General features: G+C 35.9%; 1 protein-coding gene across 3 annotated transcripts in view; it reads left to right on the forward strand.

Annotated features, from left to right (window-relative positions):
• Nucleotides 1-23,582, forward strand: part of LOC133671695 (TMV resistance protein N-like) — a 38,149-nt gene that overhangs the window by 11,714 nt on the left and 2,853 nt on the right. Inside the window, exons 1-6 of one of the 3 annotated variants that reach the window (XM_062092529.1) lie at nucleotides 15,611-15,948; nucleotides 16,102-16,703; nucleotides 19,472-20,564; nucleotides 20,677-20,952; nucleotides 21,054-22,073; nucleotides 22,159-23,078. In XM_062092529.1, the coding sequence (XP_061948513.1) occupies nucleotides 16,198-16,703; nucleotides 19,472-20,564; nucleotides 20,677-20,952; nucleotides 21,054-22,073; nucleotides 22,159-23,078 (3,815 nt within the window). In that variant the 5' untranslated portion in view covers nucleotides 15,611-15,948; nucleotides 16,102-16,197. Of the gene's footprint in view, nucleotides 1-15,610; nucleotides 16,016-16,101; nucleotides 16,704-19,471; nucleotides 20,565-20,676; nucleotides 20,953-21,053; nucleotides 22,074-22,158; nucleotides 23,079-23,582 lie in introns of those variants that run through there. The other 2 variants (XM_062092530.1, XM_062092528.1) reach the window with 2 other exon arrangements.

A 23,582-nucleotide genomic window follows, 5' to 3' on the forward strand; every position in this document is an offset into this window, starting at 1 on the left:
GTTCAGATTTGCCACCCTCGCATGCAGTACAGGTTCAGATCGCTCCTGCCAGCTCCCCTGGTTCTTCTCCTACTGGTTCCCCTGTTCTGGCGGTGACTCCAACAAATTCTACAGCTGGTTCTACCCCACGGTCTGCACATATATTGAGCTCCTCATCAGGTTCTTCCTCTGATTCCTCTCATAGAATTAATCTATGTGTTGATCTGTCGAAATTCCAGCTTAAGCAGATACCGGCCAGTGTTGATAACAACTCCTCCCAGCCAGCCCGCCTCCATCCTATGGTGCTTCGACCACGTCCACCAAAGGATGTTAACTTCAATGTTGCAACTCCCTCACGGGTTACAACATTACCTCAACAGGAGCCGCTGTCTTTTAAGGATGCCAACAGGTATTTGGTTTGGTATAATGCCATGCAGGAGGAAATCCAGACACTTCACTCTAATCATACTTGGTCATTGGTGTCGTCTCATCCGTCTATGAATGTGATTGGTAGTAGGTGGGCTTACAAGATTAAACGCCACGCTGATGGTCGGATTGACCGATATAAAGCACGGTTGGTTGCCCACGACTTTTCTCAGCAAGAGGGGATTGATTATTTGGAGACGTTTAGCCTAGTGGTTAAGCCTACAACGGTACGTCTTGTGCTCACTATTGCTGTCTCGTATGGTTGGAATATTTACCAGTTGGATGTTCATAATGCTTTCTTGAATGACATCCTTCAAAAGGAGGTATACATGGCACAACCACCGAGGTTTGCTGATTCTGTTATGTCATCTCATGTGTGTCATCTTCATAAATCTTTGTATGGCTTGAAACAAGCACCTCGAGCTTGGTACAACAGGTTGAGCGAGTTCCTCATTTCCATTGGATTTAAGGCATCCAAGGTTGACACTTCTCTGTTTATTCTCTCTCTCAATGGTGCCATGATTTATCTACTTGTGTATGTGGATGATATTTTACTGACCGGGAGTAACTCAGCCTTGCTTCATAGATTGATTACTTTACTGCAAACAGAATTTAAGCTTTGAGATTTGGGTTCTGTTCATTTCTTCTTGGGCATTGAAGTTAAATCTACAACTATGGGTATCTTGTTAAGTCAAGACAAGTATGCACTCGATATTATCCAACGTGCAAGTATGGCTTCCTTCAAACCGGTTGATACTCCTTTGTCTACCTCCTTTAAACTAGGAATTGTGCCTGGTACTCCTCACTCTGATCCGACACGGTATCGACAGATTGTTGGAGCACTGCAATATCTTACTTTCACTCGACCTGATATCTATTATGCAGTCAACAAAGTATGTCAATTTATACATGCCCCTACTGATGATCATTGGGTTGCTGTTAAACGCATCCTCTGTTACCTGCAGGCTATAGCAACCTATGGTCTGCACATTACTCGAGACTCTCTTTTGACTCTTTATGGTTTCACAGATGCTGATTGGGCAGGTAGTATTGACGATCGAAAATCAACAGGTGGTTATCTTGTTGGTTCTACACCTATATCATGGAAATCCAGGAAACAACGCACTGTTGTTAGATCCTCTACAGAAGCAAAATACAAAGCCTTGGCTGATGGTACTGCTGAAATTTTATGGATTCATTCTTTATTGGCAGAACTTCGAATTTCCACTTCGTCCATGACTACGTTATAGTTTGATAACTTAGGAGCCACTTTCTTATCTGCCAATCCGGTGTTCCACGCTCGTACTAAACATGTTGAAGTTGATTATCATTTTGTCCATGATCGTGTTGCTAAGAGAGAAATTCAGCGGTTCATCTCGTCAAAGGATCAACTCGCAGATGTTTTTACCAAGCCTCTCCCTCCAGTCTCATTTGCTTATTTTAGATCCAAGCTTCGGGTGGAATCTCCACCTTCAACTTGACGGGGTGTATTAAGGAAAGAGTCCACATATATGTAAATACATTATATATAGGATAGTTATCATGTGTAGCACATTCCACCATTGTATTGTATACAACCCTAAAGGTATAAATACAAAGGGATGGTTGGTTTATCAATCATCATCACAATTATACAAAAGACTATCTCTCTAATCTTAATTCTCCCGTGGTTTATTTGCTTTCCAGTTAACTTCTTTGGTAAAACTGGATCTGTGATGTTTGCTAAGGACACAACTCAAATAGACTTCATCTGGATGATTAATATGGGGCATAACTTTGACCATATTTTTACTTGCTAGCATCTTCAAACTTGTGAAATTTAGATGTTCAAGCATTAGGTTCCAAAGTCACTCTTCATTGTTGATGATGACACTCAAATACTTTGCTGCAACATATTGGATGTTTATAGGAAACATCCTATTCTTGAACATCTTCATGTAGGCAATTAATCTCCCATTATAATCTTCAATTATTAGATTACAGTTCTTCATAAGAAGAGTGTAACCTTTCTCCAGAAGTTGGCCTATACTCAGCAAGTTATGCTTAATGGCTGGAACATAATAAACATCTGCAATGTAGCTATGATCGCCATGATCGCCATTCTTCAAACGGATTGGGATGTTGCCTCTTCTTTTCACTGGAACTTTTGAGATGTCTCTAAAAATAACTTGACCTTTTACAGTTTCATCTAGATCTCCAAATAGATCTCGTTGACCACTCATGTGATTGCTAGCTCCAGAATCCAAATACCATATATTCTCCTGATTCTCGCCTAGTCCTTGTTGGACTAATAATGCAGCTGGTCCTCTTATGGTGATATTATTATCTACATAGTTGACTTCTCCTTCTAACTCTGATGGAGCTTTTCTTCGACATTCAGTGCTATAGTGCCCAAATTGATTGCATTTATAACACTAGATATTTCTCTTGTCATGGTTGTTATAACTGCCTCCCCTTCCTCTAGGAGTAAATGTTTGTTGTCCTCGACCTCCTCTAGTGGTGTTTCTACCACCTCTTCCTCTGAATTCTGTGTTCCAAGATCCTCTTCGTTGGAATAATTTAAATCCCCCTCATCTTTGTTGACCGCTTCCTTGAGTGGTATATCCAATTGTTGAAATCTCCCTGCCCTCCTTGAGAGATAACTTTGATTGTAAGGCATGTTCAATTGCCTTATCTTTTTTTACTATCTTTTGTTCATGAGCTTGTAAAGAACTCATAAGCTTATCCATTGTCAACTTGTCCACTTCTTTGGATTCTTCAATAGCGAAAATAACAAAATCAAATTTTGGATTTAGGGATCTCAAAATTTTCTCAGTAATCCGAGCATCTGAAAGGGCTTCTCCATTTCTTCTCATGTGATTGACTATCACCATAATTCTCGTGTGATATTCAGAAATAGATTCTAATGACTTCATTTGTAATTATTCAAATTCACCTCGTAAAGATTGAAGAATCTTCTTGATTCTATCAGCACCTTTATATTTTTGTTGGAGAGCCTCCCATATTTCTTTTGATGTTTCTGGGGAAGCTATGATCTCAAATGTGGCTTCATCAAGACCTTGATAAATGATAGTCTTTGTTTTGTTGTCTTTCTTTATATTGGCTCTCAAGACTTGTTTTTGTGCCTCTTGTAATGATTCTTCTGCTTTTTTGGACTCTGGTTCATCATAACCATATTCCACAATCTCTATACACTCTTGTGAACCATGAAATGCCTTCAATCTGATACACCAATTATCATAGTTGTTTTTGGTCAGCTTTGGGATAAGTGTTTGTGCATTTTCTGTAGTCATTTTATTCTTTAAATGACTATATCACCTTCTGGGAGTTGAATTTGGCAAAACGGACACTGTAGATGGTTTCGGAATGCCCATAATAGTAGGGTCATAAACAGGGTGAACCGGTCAAAGAAATGATTTTGGATGTCGAGCGGTTTGCTGCAGTTGAACTGGGAATTTTCTGGGAATGTTCGTTTGGCTCGGATCGGCTCGGTTGGTGGTTAAGCTTCTCGGCTAGGGTACGACTTAGGAGGCTCGGCGCGGCTCAAATATGGCATGCGTGTGGCTCAGTAGTCTTCTTCCTCTGAGCGCGTCGGATGTGTGTGGGCTACAGTGCTGGATTTTCAGGAGGCGCATGTGAGACACCCCTTGCTCCGATGAATCTGATTTTTGCACCGATGAGTTCGTATAGATGAACTCTACACTGTAGAATGGTCAAAATGTGTTTTGGACAATTTTGAAAATTCAGGTATATCCTAGAAACTCCTCTATTTTCTGATGAATGAGGCTCTTATACCAATTATTGGTGGGAAAGACAATTGGTGGTGGCTTTTAAATACTTAGAAGAGATAAAACACACTGTTTTTATTTCAAAATAACAAGAAGATTACAAGCACTCAAACTCACCCACTCTTTCTCTCTTGTATTTTCCATACACATTGCAATGCTTTCTTGATGCCTATTTATAGACATGAACGGTAGGACATAAAGGAAAAACAGAGAACATGCAGAATATATTCCACCAGCTCATATTTCCACTTTTTACTAAAGTAGATGAGTTGTTCCACTTTGTTGCTTTAATAGAGTGGGACTACCTCATATGGTAATGTTCTAACAGTTGGTCCTTATGATTGAGTTTACCACAACAGTTACAGGCCATCAATGCCAGGTCAATCTGATCAAGACTTCTTTGCTGAATTGGGAGAGATAGATGTTGACCCTCTTGACCTTTTGTTTACACAAGGATTCAATGGAGAGGAGCAGAAAGAGAGCAAGGCCTTGGATCCATTCAGTATCTTCGACTGGTCTGAGGACACGAGCATTTCATTTGAGAAGCGAAGAGGGGGTTTATAACAAGACAGTGAAAGAACAACAATGCCACTTCCCAACTAAAAATAGACTATTGAGTGTTTGTGCTACTGTTGAAACAATGTCATTCTGGGTCCTGCTATAAACCCTTGTCTTTCAGCTTTGAAATTCCCATATGGGGAGGTGATTTTTGTTAAAATAATTGAGATCAAATACAAAAAGGAGGCTAGAATTCTGAATAATCTGTATATTATGAATGCTTAGTCTTAACCTAAATACAAATAAAGTATATATAGGTTAAACTGAAAGTACTATTCTACCCTTAATAAATAAGACTACACAAATATTATTTAACATCTCCCCTCAAACTCACGATGCGGCAGCTACAAGCATCGAGAGTTTGCTAACCAGAAAACGAAAACGAGAGATGGAATGCGCCTTAGTAAAGAAATCTGTAATCTACAAGGAAGAAGGAACAAAAGGCAAAGCAATAGTGCCATGTTTGAGATGATGACGAGTAAGATGACAATCGATCTCAATGTGCTTAGTGCGCTCATGAAAAACCAAGTTATGAGCAATCTTAATAGAACTCTGGTTGTCACAATACATAGGAGTAGGATGAGAAAAGGAAATTCCCATATCAGTAAGTAACCAACATAACCAAACAATCTCTTTGGTAGTAGATGACATGGCACGATATTCTGCTTCGGTGGATGATTGAGAAACAATAGATTGTTTCCTGCTCTTCTAAGAAATAAAAGAATCACCTAAAAAGATACAGAACCCGGTAACAGACTTGCGATCTGTGGGATCACTACCATGATCAGCATCAGAGTATGCACGTAACTCCAAGGAAGAGGTGGATGAAAGTAAAAGACTCTGAAAAACTGTACCCCGAAAATATCGCAAAATAAAAAGAACAGCTGCCCAGTGAACAGTAGTAGAAGAAGTAACAAACTGACTAATAACATGAACAGCATATGCATTATCTGGACGAGTAATGGTGAGATACACCAAACTCCCAACAATAGTGCGATATAAAGTAGGATCTATCAAAGGTAAACCATCAGAAGAAGAGTACCTTGCATTAAACTCAATAGGAGTATCCACAGTCTTGTTATCAGTAAGTCTAGCTCGCTCAAGAATATCTGCAACATATTTCGACTGAGAAAGAAGGTAACCTCTAGGTGAGTATGCTACCTCAATACCTAGGAAATATCGAAGATAACCTAAATCCTTCATTTCAAATTTTCTAGCCAACTCTGTCTTCAAAACCGAAATACCATCAATAACATCACCAGTAATAATCATGTCATCAACATATAAAGACACAATGATACGACTTGCATCAGTGCACTTAATAAAAAGAGCAGAATCATGACTGCTAGAAACAAAGCCAAGAGACGAGATCACAATAGAGAATTTCTCAAACCAAGCATGGGGTGCTTGTCTGAGACCATATAATGCTTTCTTAAGCTTACAAACATATCCAGAGTCATGTGAAATACTAGGAGGGGGTGCCATATAAACTTCTTCTCGAAGATCTCCATTCAAGAAGGCATTTTTAACATCAAGCTGAGAAATATGCCACTGACGAATCGAAGCTACGACAATAAGAGTACGAATAGTAGTCATTTTTGCAACCGGGGCAAATGTCTCCTCATAATCCATACTATACTGTTGAGAGTATCCTTTTACAACCAGCCTAGCTTTGTATCGCTCAATAGACCCATCAGAATTAGTCTTGATCTTATACACCCAACGACAACCAACAACATGTTTACCAGGACGTAGAGGAACTAGATCCCAAGTATCTGTCTTATGCAAAGCAGAAAGTTCCTCATCCATAGCTTGCTGCCAAAGTGGATCAAGAATTGCCTCTTTATAGGAAGAGGGCTCAAAGAGACAATGAATATAAGCTAAAAAGGAAGTAAATGATGAAGAATAACAAGAATAAGCAAAATCTGGTAGTTTTGTGGACCTACGAATGCGGATGGACTGACGCGGAGATGGATCCACAATCTCAGATTAAGCTTGAGGGGCTATAGATGAGAATGGAGCTTCAAGTGTGCCAGAGAATAAAGTACCAGTACCTGCAGATTTATGAGTACAAATTGATCGAACATAGGAAGAGGTATCATTACCAGAATCCTCAGAAAAAGGATATATATGAATGAGATTAGATTTTGTCAGGCTATAAGTAGTGGATGGAATAGAAAAGAAAGGTATATGCTCAAGGAAGACAACATGACGAGATACATAAAGTTTCTGAGTTATTGGATAAAAACAACGATACCCCTTTTTACCTTCACTATAACCCAGAAAGACACAAATAGTGGATCGAGAGGATAGCTTACTGCATTCTACATGAGGACAAAGAACAAAACAAGTACAACCAAAGACTCTAAATGAGGATTAATCAAGGACATATCCATATAACTTTTCAAAAGGAGATAGACCCAAACTATGAGAAGATGGAATTGTATTAATCAAACTTACAGTAGTAAGAACAGCTTCTCCCCAAAACTCACTAAGAACAAAAGCAGACAACAAGAGAGAACGAGCAGTTTCGACAATGTGCCTATGTTTTCTTTCAGCAACACCATTTTGCTCAGGAGTATCTGTACATGAAGTTTGGTGGATGGTTCCATCTAAGGCAAGCATTTGACAAAATTTATTAGAGGTGTATTCCCCACCCAAATCACACCTAAAACATTTGATCACAGCAGAATGTTGAGTTTTGATAAGAGCTCGAAAAGCTATATATATCTCAAAGAATTCAGAACGATGTTTCATTAAATAAACCCAACAATAACGAGTATGATCATCAATAAAAGAGACATAATATCGAGACCCTCCTTTTGTAGCAATAGGAGAAGGTCCCCATACATCAGAATGAATCAAATCAAATGGTGAAGATGAAACAGAAATACTTCGATTAAAAGGTAAAGCAGAAAATTTTGCCAGTTTACATCCACTACAATCAGAAATGTCACAAGTTTTCAAATTTCCTAAAGCTCCTGTGGATGCCAAAAATCTCAAACGAGAAGACGAAACATGACCTAGACGGGAATGCCATAAATAAAAACTAGAAGATGAAAGACTCAAATGAAAGGAACTTGCACTTTTAAATCATCCAAAATATATAGTCCATTCTCCCTATGGCCTATCCCAATCAGCTTCTGAGACTGCAGATCCTTTACACAACAAAAAGAACCAGAAAACATGACTAAATAATCACCAGAATCACATATTTGACCAACAGATGCAAGATTCAATTTGAGTTTTGGAATAAGATAAAAATTAGGGAGAGACAAGTGAGGTGTGACAACAGAACCAACATCTGCTAAGGGCATAGGAGTGCCATCAGCAGTCATAACAGGAATGGATGACAAAGGGGACACAAAGGTAAAAGATGAAGAATCTGGAGACATATGATGGGAAGCGCCATAATCCAAGACCCATTCAAAGTGTGACATACCTGATAAACTATGAGGCAACTGACCTATGGAAGAAGAAGCGGGCATTGCTTGTGGTTGCAAGGAGAGAAACTTCTGAAATTGTTCAGCCAAAGTATTAGGATCTGTAATAGAGCCCGGGGAAGCTACTGTTGCGGTATTGTGGTGTGGTGGTTTATAACCCTGAGGTGGTCTATGAGCATTAGATTGTGACTGGCTACCAGACTTTCAAGCTTGATTCTGATGTCTCAACTTAGGACACTAAACCTTCCAATGACCTTTCTGCTTACATAAACTACACTCATCGAAGCCAACCCTTGTGTAGGACTTGTTATGATGATTAGAGAATGGCTTAGAAGGTACTGCTAGTACTGAAGGATTTGAAGCAGAAAGGATTCCCTTTTCAGAATAAGATTGAAGACGTATTTCTTCAGCCAATAACTCATTGACAACAGAGTCAACAGAAGGCAGTGGAGAACGACGCAGAATTGAACCTCTAAGTCCTTCGAAATCACTGCGAAGTGCTGTTAAAAACTGTACCAATCGTTGCTGCTCTCTACGCTCAATATAGGCACCACATACCTTTAATTCTACCGATTCTGTAAGAGCCAATTGATCCCAAAGATCTGTCATGGCAGAATAAAACTCATGAATACTCATATTCTTCTGGTGAAGAGCTCGTATGTCATTCTCTAACTGATACTGTTTTGTAAAATTTGATTGCGTGAATAATCGTTGCAGATGATCCCAAACCTCCTTTGCTATCTCATACTTCGCCAACTGTGTACCTATAGAATGCTCAACAGAATTGTTGATCCAAGTAATGATCTTTGCAGTGTTTGTTTCCCATACATCTATCGAAGCAGTATCTTCTTCTTCAGTATTCTTAGGTACCACATAAGTTCCACTAACATATCCCCACATCTTCTTACCCTTAAGAAAATTTCTCATTACATAGCTCCAATACGAATAGTTCTTCCCATCCAACCTCACACTCACAGACTGAAGCGAATCATCTCTTTTAGTAGCCATAATCAACAGTCACAGAGAACCAGAATGCAAAAGCAGCGGAAAACAAAATACCAAATTGCAGAAACTGAACAGAGATTGCAGAAACTAAACAAATATCTTCTCAAAATTATATGATTACTCCAAAACATAAAACAAATTTGCAGAAACTGAACGCAAATACCAAATTGCAAAAGCTGAGGGGAAGACGAAATACCAAAATAATTGCAGAAACTGTCGAAATACCAAAGTTGGATCCGCGAAGTTGTGTTCGGGATTAAGCCTCGTTCCATAAAACCAGCTCTGATACCATGTTAAAATAATTGAGATCAAATACAAAAAGGAGGCTAGAATTCTGAATAATCTGTATATTATGAATGCTTAGTCTTAACCTAAATACAAATAAAGTATATATAGATTAAACTGAAAGTACTATTCTACCCTTAATAAATAAGACTACATAAATATTATTTAACAATTTTTTCTTTCCACTTTCTTCTTCCTTCGTTTCTTGTTTTTTACCAAAACAGCCAGGAAAATTAGCCAGAGAAAGAAGGGTAAAAAGTCAGTGCTGGTTGATTGGGAGGACCTAATGAGCCCAGCATTCCTTTGGGAATATTGGTGGATGGGACAGAAATCTGTGGAACAGAAGGTATCAACAGTTAAAACAAGTAGATACACCAGACATGACTGGAAAGCTCAGTGAAGAGATTGATAAAAGATGGGACTTGCCCTTTCATCTTTTCAAGTGGAAAAAATTATTCAAGCACAACCTCCACCCTCTCCTCCTTCCCTTTGGTCAATCATGTGGGCATTCCTTAAATTAAAAAAATATATAGACATACATGCTTTTATTGCATTGATGGGAAATAAAATGGAAGAAGAAGACAAGAGTATATATATAATATTTGTTTGATGTTGTTGTTTAGAATTTTTTTAAAATGTTTTTTGTTTAGAAATGTATTAAAGTAATTTTTCTTTAAAAATATCACTCAAGATTTCAATAATGAGTGAAGATATTAGATTAAGCTTAAATTATTTAAAAAAGTTTAATAGACTCGGTTTTAAAATATATTGGTTTATTGTAATCATCTATGATCAGAAAGCCTTCAAATTATGGTTTATAGACCCGGTTTTTAATTCAATTTAATATTCATTTGTGCCAAAATTTGGCACCATTGACTTAAAAAAATTTCAAAGTTTATGCTACTGAGCTACTCCAAGCAACGCAATCTTTGAGAATGTAGCGCAACTTATTGAAATTTAAAAGTTCAACAAGCTGCGCTACTCCTAAGGACAACCACCAATAGTGTATTATTTTTTTAATTTTTTTCACGCATGCTAGTTTGCAAAAAACAAAATGTTGTAACGTGTGCTATTTCGTGAATAACTCTGTCGCACGTCATCGAAATCCGCGCGGCATCAGCTGACAATTTTTTCGTTGTTGTGTGGTTTGATTTGATTGGTTCGTTGGAGTCGCCACCTAGTAATTTATTGAAGGCTACTAGGAAACCGGATGTACTGGTCTTGTCTGAGATTCACGGGTAAGGAACTGGTTGTGGTTAGGGAAGGTATTAACACCCCTAACGCACCCTACCTGAGGTAAGCTGCTTCACGAATTTGATGTGTTTAAAGAAGTTTTAATAATTGTTTTTTCATCGGATATTAGAAATACAACTTACGTATAAGTTAATAATTCTTGACCGTGATCCAATCAAAATATTAAATTCTTCTTTAATCTTTGCAATTTTATCATAAATAAAAACATCCATAAAAAAAAAATACAAACACACACATACACTTTCACTATATTTTTTTTTCTTTTTCTTTTTTCTCTTTTTGTTTTTTTTTTCATCTACACTTCAAAATACAAATTCAAAACAACTAAACAAAAATTACATTACACAATTTCAAATATACAAAATAGCCCTAAACAATTCAGGAACGGTTCTGGGGTGCATTCTGGGTCCGCCGGAACAGTGGCGGCGCGTGGGTTCACGCTGTGTGGTCGGCTGAAGAGGTGAAAATGAAGGCAAATGTTGATGGGAAGGGAGATCAGGTGAGGGGCTGAACTGGGTTGTGGTTGTTGCTGCTGGGGTTGTCTAGATGGCCGGCTGTCACTGGTTGAGGGAGAAGAAAAATTCCAAAGCCTGGAGGGGGCTGTTGATGAGGGAAAGGCTATTCTGTGTTGAGAGGGAAGAACCGATTTGGGGAAGAGAAGGAAACGCAGGGAGGAGATGTCAAGGGCAGACATGAGGCTTGTGGCTGGTTTGTGGGTAGAAGCTGTGGTGGTCTGCTGTGAGGGTGGAGAGGCAGAGGTGGAAGGCTGAAATGGCAGGGGAAATGGCGATGGGAGGGGTTGTGTGCAGAGAAGAAAAAATTCTCTGGTGGGCGGCGGCGGCTGGGTGTGAAAGAGATAGGTTTAGGATTTCTCTTCCCCCTTTTTTTTTTGTCAAAATTGCCCCCCCACCCTTGAAAATGCAGTGTAGCATGGTATTTATAGGAAAAGTTTTGCTAGGTCTTCAAATTAGTCCCTCAACTTTTCCTTTCCTTCTCTTTTCCTTTTTTTTTTTTGTAAATTTTGATTTTTCTTATTTTTTTTGTATTTTTGAAAGCGAGCAAATATCAATATCGACTCAATGTGGAAAATCAATGATTTTTAAAAATGATGCGTTAAAAGTTGAACGGGTTCCAAATATCTTTGAAAATTTAAATTCTTTTGAGACGATGCTAAAAATAATAAAAACGATGCAAATGTATTAAAAACGTATTTTTTTGGGATTTTCAATGTTTTTCGCTATTTTTGAATTTTTCTGAAAATTTATCAAAACATGGATCGAAAATTGGGTAGCAACAAACTCTAAGAATAATGATCAACTTACAGGAAAAAAAAACAAAAAAAATGATTAGTGTATGTAATTTTCTAGTAATTACACCTTAAAGTCTATTAATATCTAGGTTTCTTCTTCTTTTTCGTTTTCTTATAAGCGTCTGTCGTAGGTTTGGCACATAACATTAAAAAAAGTAAGCACAACTTTTTTTTTTTGGTAACTCGGGGTGTCCGGACCAGCTTATGCACACCACAACTAATCTCCGGACCCATTAAACATCCTGCAAGCCTAGTAAGCATGTAAGGACAACTTTTTTTAATGCTATGTATTGTAGACTGCATGACTCTTTCACAATAACGCACTCACATTTCTCATCACTGTGCAGAACGTGTTTAGGCTGTTGAAACTTTAGATCATAATCGCTTGCCCTTTAATCTGAAGCTGATTTAATACATTTCTCCCAATTTCATTTGTAGCATGGCAAGTTAAAAAATCTAATTATCTTCGATCCCCACTGAAACCCTTACCTGGATGTGGATCCTGATTCATACATGACTCCATTTCCAACTGTGTGCATTATTTGTCCTCAAATAGTAAACTTTAATTTCTAATTGTCATTATTGTGAGTGTACTGAAGTTGATGTGCACCAAGAGGAGAGCGAACTGATTGGAAGATGCAGGAGTATACTTTGAATGAAGAGAACTCGGGGGACGGGCAAATGTGCATGGTTTTTATGCCCTTTACAAGCTTTGCAAAAAAAGGTGAAATGGATTTCATGGAAATTGATCTCGGTCCACAGCCTAATTTCTCCGAGACGGTGTGACTCGGGACACAAATCCCAGCTAAATTATTTTAATTGTAATAGTTATTTAATTATTAATTTTCTTTAGGATTTTTTAGTTTTATTTAAGTAGGCATGTGGTTTCCTAGGAAATTAGTAATAATTCTAGAGTTTTTTTTTTCTTATTCGGTTTTTTTTGGACTTTCCAAAATCACCAATCATCCTACTGCTCTCCCTAGTGAACTTGTATCACTTTCCCAAAGACATGCTCGTTTTGGTCACCCATCTTTAAAACTTGTGAATTGAATAATGTCTCGGCATCATCTGCTAGTCACAACCGAGCTCTCTCCTGCTGTTTATCATGCATACTAACTTGGTAAGAGTCATTGTCTTCTGTTATGAATTGTTCAATGGTACTGAGGGTATCAGATAAGTCTGACATAAATAAGGAATGAGAGAGGTTTTTCATTAGAGGTAGTTGTCTTTTGGTAAGTTCAATTTTGGGAAGAGTAGTGGTAGAGGATTGTGGACGGGAGCAGAGGTTGTAGAATTAAAGGAAGACATTGGAAGAAGTAAGACCAGTTTTGCTCAATTTAATATGATTTTGTTTTTCGTTAATTAGTTCCAGTTAATAGGGTGGTACGTGGCTAAGATTATTTTAAAAAAATCAATGGGAATTTATAATATTTAATATAAGAGTTTTATAGTTAATAGTTTGAAAATTCATTAAAAAATACTTTTCAATTGTGATGTGTGGGGCCAACCCCTGCTCTTGACAGGAAGGTGCCTCTGCTGCCCAATGCGCGTTCGATATCCCTTTCATTTCTCTTTTTTCTTTTTCTCCACCGAAACTCCATCTTCTTTACAGTGAAGAAAAAGATCCGTAAGAAAATCCAGGAAACCTTGACCTAAAGTAAGCGGAAAATCCAGGAAACCTTGACCTAAAGTAAACTCAAATTTCGATATCCCTTTCATTTCTCTTTTTGCTTTTTCTCCACCGAAACTCCATCTTCTTTACAGTGTAAGAAAAAGATCCGTAAGAAAATCCAGGAAACTTACCAGTACGAGTGAGTTCTTGACCTAAAGAAACCGGAAACAATTCGAAGTCATTGGAATAAAAAGAGAAGAAAAGGGCTTTCGAAGTTGGTTACTAAGATACCAGAAGAATAAACAAATATTGGGTTTGCACTTAGTGTTCAAGCTATGGTGGCTGGCTACATTATCCAAGAGGTTGGATTCAGTTTTGTTATACAAGCACTAGCTAGTATATTAAAAATTAATAATAAAAACATTATTATTATTATTATTATTATTAGAATTAATAAAGAAATAAAAGACCATGATGTTTTACTATAGATAGATCGAAGCCTAGATCATATATTTTTTTTCAAAACATTGATTTCAATTTAAGACCGATTAAATTGGATTGTAATAGATTTTGAAGTTAGAAGTAGATCTCTAGAAGATATTAGGACGAGTTTGAGGATTTGTTTTTACTGGAAATGAAGATAAAAGGTGTTAGGATGCACATGGATGGTGGCCCTTGATTTTCTGACTATCGAAGCGTTGTCGAGAAAACAGAGCACCACATGTTCTTCCAATAAATAACGTGTCCTTTTCTACTTCTTGTTGTGGATATCGGATTAAAAGTTACTTCTCAAAGGAAAAAAAAGAGTTGACGCATGTTTTTAATCAAAGCAATCAGAATTATATACAATAAAAAAAATGTTAAAATGCAAATCAAAGAATAAATCTAGAAACAATTTAAAAGTATGTTTGATAATTTAAGTTCAAAATATATGATTTCATGTAGCCAAAAAATTAACAATTTAAGTTCTATCAACATAAAATAATTTCCTAGTATCTTTTTTTTATTATTAATTATCAACCAAAAATATGTTTGTATTTGATATTGTGTTTCCATCTTATATTTATATTTGAATATGTTTTAAAAGTATATTTGTCTTGTAAAAATATCAAATTAATGTTTTTGAGTGTTTTTTGATGTGTTTATATAAAAAAATTTTAAAAATATTTTTATGTATTTTAAAAAAATCACTTTTAAAAAAAACTTCATACCACAATATTAAACGCACACTAAATATCTAATAGACTCTAAAGTTCTGAAATAACCATAAAAAAACATAATCTTAATTAAAACCTCTTTATTCTATTATTGTGATTTTTTATAATTTATTTATTTATTTATCAGAATGTTTATTTTTTAAAGAAAAAAAAGTTATGAGAGTTATAAAAAAAAATAATTAATGGTTTTATAATTATGCCATGAATGTATATTTTTTATGTAATCATGCAGTAATAAAAAAGTTGTGCAGAAAGCCAAAAATCAAAATTTATTATAGAGCCAACGGAAATAAAGGTCGCGAAGAGGGTGATGCCGCTGATGGTTGGTTCTCTTCCTCCTTGTGAGTATTTAGTGGTGCTGCAATTAATATCAACCACATTACAGTTGAGGCAGGCAATCAATGGTGCCTCTGCAGGAAGAAATTTTGGATTATCTCTTGGAGTCTTCGTCTATGCTATCTTAATTATGGGTAGAAAGTGTCGGGAGATGAGTGGCTGGGATTCATTCATGAATAGCGGCTTTAAGAATTTTCATTATTGGACGGAGAACCATTTTTATGAGTTTGCATTTGGTGTTCAAGCTATGGTGGCTACATTATCCAAGGGGTTGGATTCAGTTTTGTTATACAAGCACTACTATATTAACAATTTAAGTTTATTTTTTAAAAAAATCAATGGGAATTTATAATATTTAATGTAAGAGTTTTGTAGTTATTAGTTTGAAAATTCATTAAAAAATACTTTTCAACTGTGATGTGTGTGGCCCAACCCCTGCTCTTGACAGGAAGGTGCCTCTGCTGCCCAATGCGCGTTTGATATCCCTTTCATTTCTCTTTTTGTTTTTTCTCCTCCGAAACTCCATCTTCTTTACAGTGTAAGAAAAAGATCCGTAAGAAAATCATTGGAAACTTACCAGTACGAGTTCTTGACCTCAAGAAACCGGAAAAATTCGAAGTCATTGGAATAAAAAGAAAGAAAAGGGCTTTGGAAGTTGGTTACTAAGATACCAGAAGAAGAAAAAATATTGGGCTTGGCTGGATATTGTGCCTCTTTAGCCAACACTTACCACGCGGTTTGTTTCGTCTAGATTCGCGAAATACTCGTAGAAATTTGGTGTTTTCTGATTTCTAAGTAGAGATGTACATGTTCCAGCTTGAAATTACTAATTGGTAGATTTAATTGCCAAATTTCTTGATCTTACCTCCTGTTTCATGTTTGACCACAGGAGCAGGCCTTACACGCGTGGAAAGCAATTGCTGAACCAAGCGAGCTAGTTGAGGCCAGAAGGGATCGGTACTAGTTTATCGCTGTAGGGATTTTCATGGCTTCCACCAGCGTGCAAGGAATAACCTCATTTTCATCTTCTTCTCCTCCACTATATATGTATGATGTGTTCCTTAGTTTTAGAGGCAAAGACACCCGGAACAACTTTACTAGTCATCTATATTCTAATCTGGCACAGAGAGGCATCGATGTGTACATGGATGATAGGAAGCTCGAGAGAGGAAAGACCATTGAACCTGCTCTTTGGAAGGCCATCGAAGAATCAAGGTTTTCAGTCATTATATTTTCAAGAGATTACGCTTCTTCACCATGGTGCTTGGATGAACTTGTCAAGATTGTTCAGTGCATGAAAGAGATGGGTCAAACTGTTCTGCCAGTTTTTTATGATGTGGATCCCTCAGAGGTAACCGAGCGGAAACGGAAATATGAGGAAGCCTTCGGTGAGCATGAACAAAATTTCAAGGAAAACTTGGAGAAGGTCCGGAACTGGAAAGATTGTCTCTCTACGGTGGCCAATCTAGCTGGCTGGGACGTCCGGAATAGGTAAATCATCTATCTACTTATTCTTATTCTCAAATCTGCCCTGTATTGTTTAATTTATGAACAAGCATGATAGTAAATGTGTATTTTTTTCATATGCATGATTTTTTATTTTTTTATTTTTATGATATTTTGAACTGATGTGATCAAGCATTTCTAATCTTTATATAAAACTTCTTTCTATTCTTAGGTTTTTCTTTATATTTTGAAAATAAAATAAAATATTAAAAAGAAAAATTAAAATGTATAAAAAAGTTGAAAAACAAATCTAGCATGAACAAATAAAAGTTAGCTTAAAAAATTAAAAATTGTGAAGAAATGACAACAAATTCATCATAAAAAATAAAAAATTGACTAAAGTTTTTGAAATATGTTGGTTTTAGCTCTTCAAAATAAAATAAAATAAAAAGATTTTCCATCTTGAATACTATTTATAAATCAAAGAGACAAATTTATTTATAATTTTGTTTGTGAATATTTTTATTTTTTTATTTGGAATTAAAATTTGATAGGTGTCTTTTCGTTAAGAAAGATAAAATAAATGTAAAATTAGCCTGTTCGGACGGAGGAATTTCTTTTATTTAATAGATCAAATAATAAAATCGCAATATAAAAAAAATCAATATTACAAAGATACTTTTAGTATGATTAGAATACTTTTGTCTAATTCTATTTTAGAATAACAGAGGATAACTATATATCAATTGTATTGACAAAAATTTAAAGTCCACGGGAAAAGTACAGTAAAAATATCTTCATTTACAATGATTGGAACAATGAATTTACTATTTTTTCATTCTAAAAAAAGATATCTATTAAGGATAATAGGGTTTTTTTACAAGGGCTAATGATCATTATAGAGTTGATAAGGGGCAATTAGGTATTTTCAATTTTTATGGTGCAATTACATAATTGCCCTTAAAAGCAACAAAAAAAAAGATTGGATCTAGGGGTTTTTTTGAAATTTCATTTTTCACGGCACAATGAAATTACTTTATGGCCTTTAAAATAAGAATTCCTTACCTAAGGGCTTATTCATACTTTCCTTTTTTGTTTTTGGTTTTTGGTTTTTAATGATAATATAGTTTTATAGACAATTTAGTATTTTAATAAATATATATAAAAAAATAATTGTTGCATCTATAATACATGTAAGCGAGGAAGTTGTCCCGCCTTATTTAAGCGGCATGTGCAAGGGTTTAGAGCGCCCAAAAAAGCCCTTCATTATTGTTTTTTTATTCGTCACGACATGGCCTAAGTACCTGGTTGGCATGCGAGGAGTAATTCTCTTCAGAGCATCTTCAATGGAGAAGCTAAATGGATAGCTAAAAATAAAAAAAACACACTCCAAGGAGAAAGCCAAACAAAATGCTAAAATGCATTTTTTCTCCTACAAATATTATTCCTACATATCTCTTCAAAGAGCCAAAACCAACAAAGTGGGGCCACTAAAAAAATAAACCAATTAAATGTAGCCATGTGGAAAAAAAATAACATCAAACTTATTAAGAAATAATAAAACACTTGTTTCTTATACTCCAATATAAATAGCTCTTCAAATGACCTTTTTTCATTGAAATAGATATGGTAAAAAAAGCTATATTTATATTATTCAAAATGCTATTTTATCAATTTAGCTTTTCAAAATAGCATTTTGCATTGGAAATGCTCTCAGTTTAGCATCAGATGACTTTTTTTTCTCTCTCTCTCCTTGAATTCCACACCCAACCTTCTAGAATTTTACAACAACCCTTCAATTTTTTTTTTCATATTTGATCTATGTTCTTTCGATTGTTTTTTTTAATTATTTTATAGAATTAAAATTTGTTTTTAATTTCATACCCTTTTAATTTTTTAATCTATTAGATTTGATTATCATTTTTTATTGCTATTTATTTTATTTGAGATGATTTTTAATTTTGTTTTGTGATTTCATTCTTCATTTTTCATTGCTATTTTTTTTTATACCTTGGCAAGTTTGTTAAATTGATATTTTATTTCTGATTTCATACTTTAACATTGAATTGGGCTTCCTGGTTTAGCCTGGATCTAGGATTTAACAGGTTGAGAAATTGGGACATTAGCCTAGGAATTCGAATCTCACCTTTCCTATTGATTTGATAAAAATTAAACACAAGGCAGTGTAAATCTGTGTAAGTTTCAAGCCTAAAATATTTTTACTAGGGATGTGTTAGAGAATAATATAAATTATATTTTGACTAGGTAAGGTCTTAAGATATGATTTATATTATTCTCTAACAATCTAGAAAAAAACTTTTCGAATACTAGTATGGGAAAAACTTGAAAATTAATAAATTTAAAGTAGTTTTTTTAAAGTTTATTTTGCAAGATAATTGAAATTTTTTATAAAAATAACTTAGTGGTCGACAAAATATATGATAGAACTCCATTTGCTTTTTGGTCTGTTAAAACCAAACTTAATGGATATTTTATTTCCTAGCTTTTGTTCATGTATGCATGCTTCTTTAGTAAATGTGTGATTCTATAGGCAATAAGATAGCTATTGTACGAATCATTCTTAGCATCAATACAATCCTAGTTCCTTTTTCAGTTTATTCTTTCCTTTTCCTCTCTGTTCTTGAAGCTATCTATTATCAGGGCCCTATTTTTCTCAAAGGTTGGTCTATTAATTTCCGGCTAACAGCCATATATTTTCGAGCTACAATATGCTAATGTTTATCTTCCCATTATCACTATCTGATTTGATTTCTGCACACTGCATGATTAATGTTTTGCACTCTCCTTTGCAGGAATGAATCGGAATCAATTAAAATAATTGCTGAATACATATCGTACAAACTAAGCGTCACTCTGCCAACAATTAGCAAAAAATTAGTTGGAATAGATTCTCGTGTAGAGGTATTAAATGGCTATATAGGTGAAGAAGTAGGCAAAGCAATCTTCATAGGGATTTGCGGAATGGGTGGCATAGGTAAGACGACTGTTGCAAGGGTACTATACGATAGGATTCGTTGGCAATTTGAAGGCAGCTGCTTCTTAGCAAATGTCAGAGAAGTTTTTGCTGAGAAAGATGGACCACGCCGTTTACAGGAACAACTTCTTTCTGAAATCCTAATGGAACGTGCTTCTGTATGGGATTCTTATAGAGGGATTGAGATGATAAAGCGGAGGTTACGACTTAAAAAGATTCTTCTTATCCTTGATGATGTAGATGACAAAAAACAACTAGAATTCTTGGCTGCGGAGTCTGGATGGTTTGGTCCAGGGAGCAGAATTATCATAACAAGCAGAGATAAAAATGTGTTTACTGGAAATGATGATACTAAAATTTATGAGGCTGAGAAATTGAATGATGATGATGCTCTTATGTTATTTAGCCAAAAAGCTTTCAAAAATGACCAACCTGCTGAAGATTTCGTGGAACTATCCAAGCAAGTTGTGGGTTATGCTAATGGCCTTCCACTGGCTCTTGAAGTTATAGGTTCGTTTTTGTATGGAAGAAGTATCCCTGAATGGAGAGGTGCAATTAATAGAATGAATGAGATTCCTGACTGCAAAATCATGGATGTGCTTCGCATTAGTTTTGATGGTCTCCATGAATCAGATCAGAAAATATTTTTAGACATTGCATGTTTCCTGAAGGGGTTTAAAAAAGATCGAATAACGAGGATACTTGACAGCTGTGGATTCAATGCAGGTATTGGAATACCAGTTCTTATTGAGAGATCTCTCATAAGTGTCTATGGGGATCAAGTCTGGATGCATAATTTATTACAGATAATGGGTAAGAGAATTGTTCGTTGTGAAGACCCTAAAGAGCCTGGAAAGCGCAGTAGATTGTGGACATACGAGGATGTCTGCCTTGCACTGATGGACAACACAGTGAGTAGCTGATAGAGAACATTATCCATAAGATTTCATAAAGTTTAATTTAATTTACGCTCAATCTCTACTTTGTATTTGTTTTTAACTTGTATTCCCTTTTGGTTGACAGGGAAAAGAAAAAATAGAAGCAATATTCTTGGACATGCCTAGAATAAAAGAGTCACAATGGAACATGGAAGCCTTCTCTAAAATGAGCAGACTAAGATTGCTCAAAATCAACAACGTGCAGCTTTCTGAAGGACCTGAAGATCTTTCCAATAAGTTACAATTTCTTGAATGGCATTCTTACCCTTCAAAATCGTTGCCAGCTGGTTTACAGGTGAATGAGCTAGTTGAACTTCACATGGCTAACAGTAGCATTGAGCAATTATGGTATGGGTGTAAGGTGAGATCACCTAATTTAAGGGCCTTTGTATTTCTTTTTATCGTTTTCCTATATATTTATGATAGTAGCATCCATATTTCTTCTCCCCTGCCTGATTGCAGAGTGCAGTTAATTTGAAAATCATCAATCTCAGCAACTCACTAAACCTGATCAAGACTCCAGATCTTACTGGAATTCCAAATCTCGAGAGTCTGATTCTGGAAGGTTGTACAAGTTTGTCTGAGGTCCATCCATCACTTGGACGTCACAAGAAGCTTCAACATGTGAATCTTGTGCATTGCCAAAGTATTAGGATTCTCCCAAGCAACCTTGAAATGGAATCGCTTAAAGTTTTCACTCTTGATGGCTGCTCAAAACTTGAGAAGTTTCCAGATATAGTGGGAAACATGAACTGTTTGATGAAGCTTTGTTTGGACGGGACTGGTATTGCTGAACTATCTTCATCAATTCGTCATTTGATTGGCTTGGAAGTATTGAGCATGAACAACTGCAAGAACCTTGAAAGCATTCCGAATAGCATACGTTGTTTGAAATCCCTTAAAAAACTCGATCTGTCTGGTTGCTCTGAACTTCAAAATATACCACAGAATTTGGGGAACGTTAAAAGTTTGGAGGAGTTTGATGCAAGTGGAACTTCAATAAGACAACTGCCAGCATCCCTTTTTGTTTTACAGAATCTTAAAGTATTATCTTTGGATGGATTCAAAAGACTAGCTGTGCTGCCTTCTTTGTCTGGTCTGTGTTCTTTAGAAATACTGGGTTTACGCGCTTGCAATCTAAGAGAAGGGGCACTTCGTGAAGATATTGGCTGCTTATCTTCATTGAGGTCCTTAGATCTGAGCCAGAATAACTTTGTTAGCTTGCCTAAAAGCATAAATAAGCTTTTTGAACTGGAAATGCTTGTCTTGGAGGATTGCACGATGCTTGAATCATTGCCTGAGGTTCCATCTAAGGTTCAAACGGTATGTTTGAATGGTTGTATAAGCCTAAAAACAATTCCAGATCCGATAAGGCTAAGCAGTTCCAAAATCTCAGAGTTCGTATGTCTTAACTGCTGGGAATTGTACAATCATTATGGCCAAGACAGCATGGGGTTGACCCTACTTGAAAGATACCTCGAGGTCTTCTCTTAATCATACCCCAACCTTTTTGTATCTCTCTCCCTCTCCCTCTATCTATCTAAAATTTTTGTTTTTCATGGTACAGGGTTTGTCTAATGCAAGACCTGGATTTGGCATCGCCATTCCAGGAAATGAAATTCCAGGCTGGTTTAACCATCAGAGTAAGGGATCTTCAATTAGTGTGCAAGTGCCTAGTGGGAGCATGGGGTTTGTTGCGTGTGTTGCATTCGGTGCAAATGGTGAAAGTCCTTCTCTTTTTTGTCATTTTAAAGCCAATGGAAGAGATAATTATCCGTCACCGATGTGTATTAGTTGTAACTCTATACCAGTTCAGTCAGATCATATTTGGCTATTCTATCTATCTTTTGAATACCTTAAAGAGCTTAAAGAATGGAAGCATGGATCTTTTAGCAACATTGAGTTGTCATTTCATTCTTGCCAGCCTGGAGTAAAGGTGAAGAATTGTGGTGTATGTTTGTTATATTCTGTATGTATTACACCACAACCATCTTCTGCCCATTTTATTGTTACAAGCAAAGAAGCAGCTTCTTCATTTAAAGCTTCTTTAGCTTTTTCTTCGTCGTACCATCAATGGAAGGCCAATGTTTTCCCTGGCATCATCACAGTCGCAGATCGAGCCTGGAGATTGATTGTCCCAGACAGGAAGGAACCAGAGAAAGTAATGGCAATTAGATCAAGACTCTTTGAGGCCATTGAAGAATCAGGGCTGTCAATTATTATATTTGCAAGAGATTGTGCTTCTTTACCATGGTGCTTTGAAGAACTTGTCAAGATTGTCGGATTCATGGATGAGATGAGATCGGACACTGTGTTTCCAGTTTCTTGTGATGTCGAACAATCAAAGATAGATGATCAAACAGAGAGTTACACAATTGTCTTTGATAAGAATGAAGAAAATCTCAGGGAAAACGAGGAGAATGGACAAAGATGGATGGATATTCTCACTAAAGTTGAGATTTCATCTGGATCGAATTCATTGAAAAGGTAATAATTACTTCTTCTTCTTTTTTTGTGTAGCTCGAATTATCAACCACTTCAAGTAAATGAAACTGGGAATGCTGAAATATCGACTTTCAGAACTTAATGTTAACAAATCTGTTTTTTTTTTTCTTTTTTGCATGGGAAAAACACCGTGCAAGGTTCAGTACACAATGGGGTTACAAGTGTTTTTTTCAAGGTAGATTATGAATTTAAGAAAAATTAATATTAAATTCAGTTAAGTTTATGTTCCGTATTAAATCAACTTGTTTTACTGTGGACGATATTGTTTATTTTTTTTTAAAGTTTGTTATAGATTCAAAGGGAAAAAAATATTTAACCGGTTGAGTGCATAATCCCGGTTACAAGTTTTTTTTAAAAGGTTGAGTATAAATTTAAGAAAAAAAAATCAACCCGGATGAGGTTTTTTTATAAAGATTGATTTTTTTATGGTGTTGTGCATTTTTAATTTTTGAATTTTTTTTAAAGTTGAATATAAATTTAAGAGAA

The sequence above is a fragment of the Populus nigra genome, chromosome 13 (assembly GCF_951802175.1).
Source record: "Populus nigra chromosome 13, ddPopNigr1.1, whole genome shotgun sequence".
NCBI lineage: Eukaryota > Viridiplantae > Streptophyta > Magnoliopsida > Malpighiales > Salicaceae > Populus > Populus nigra.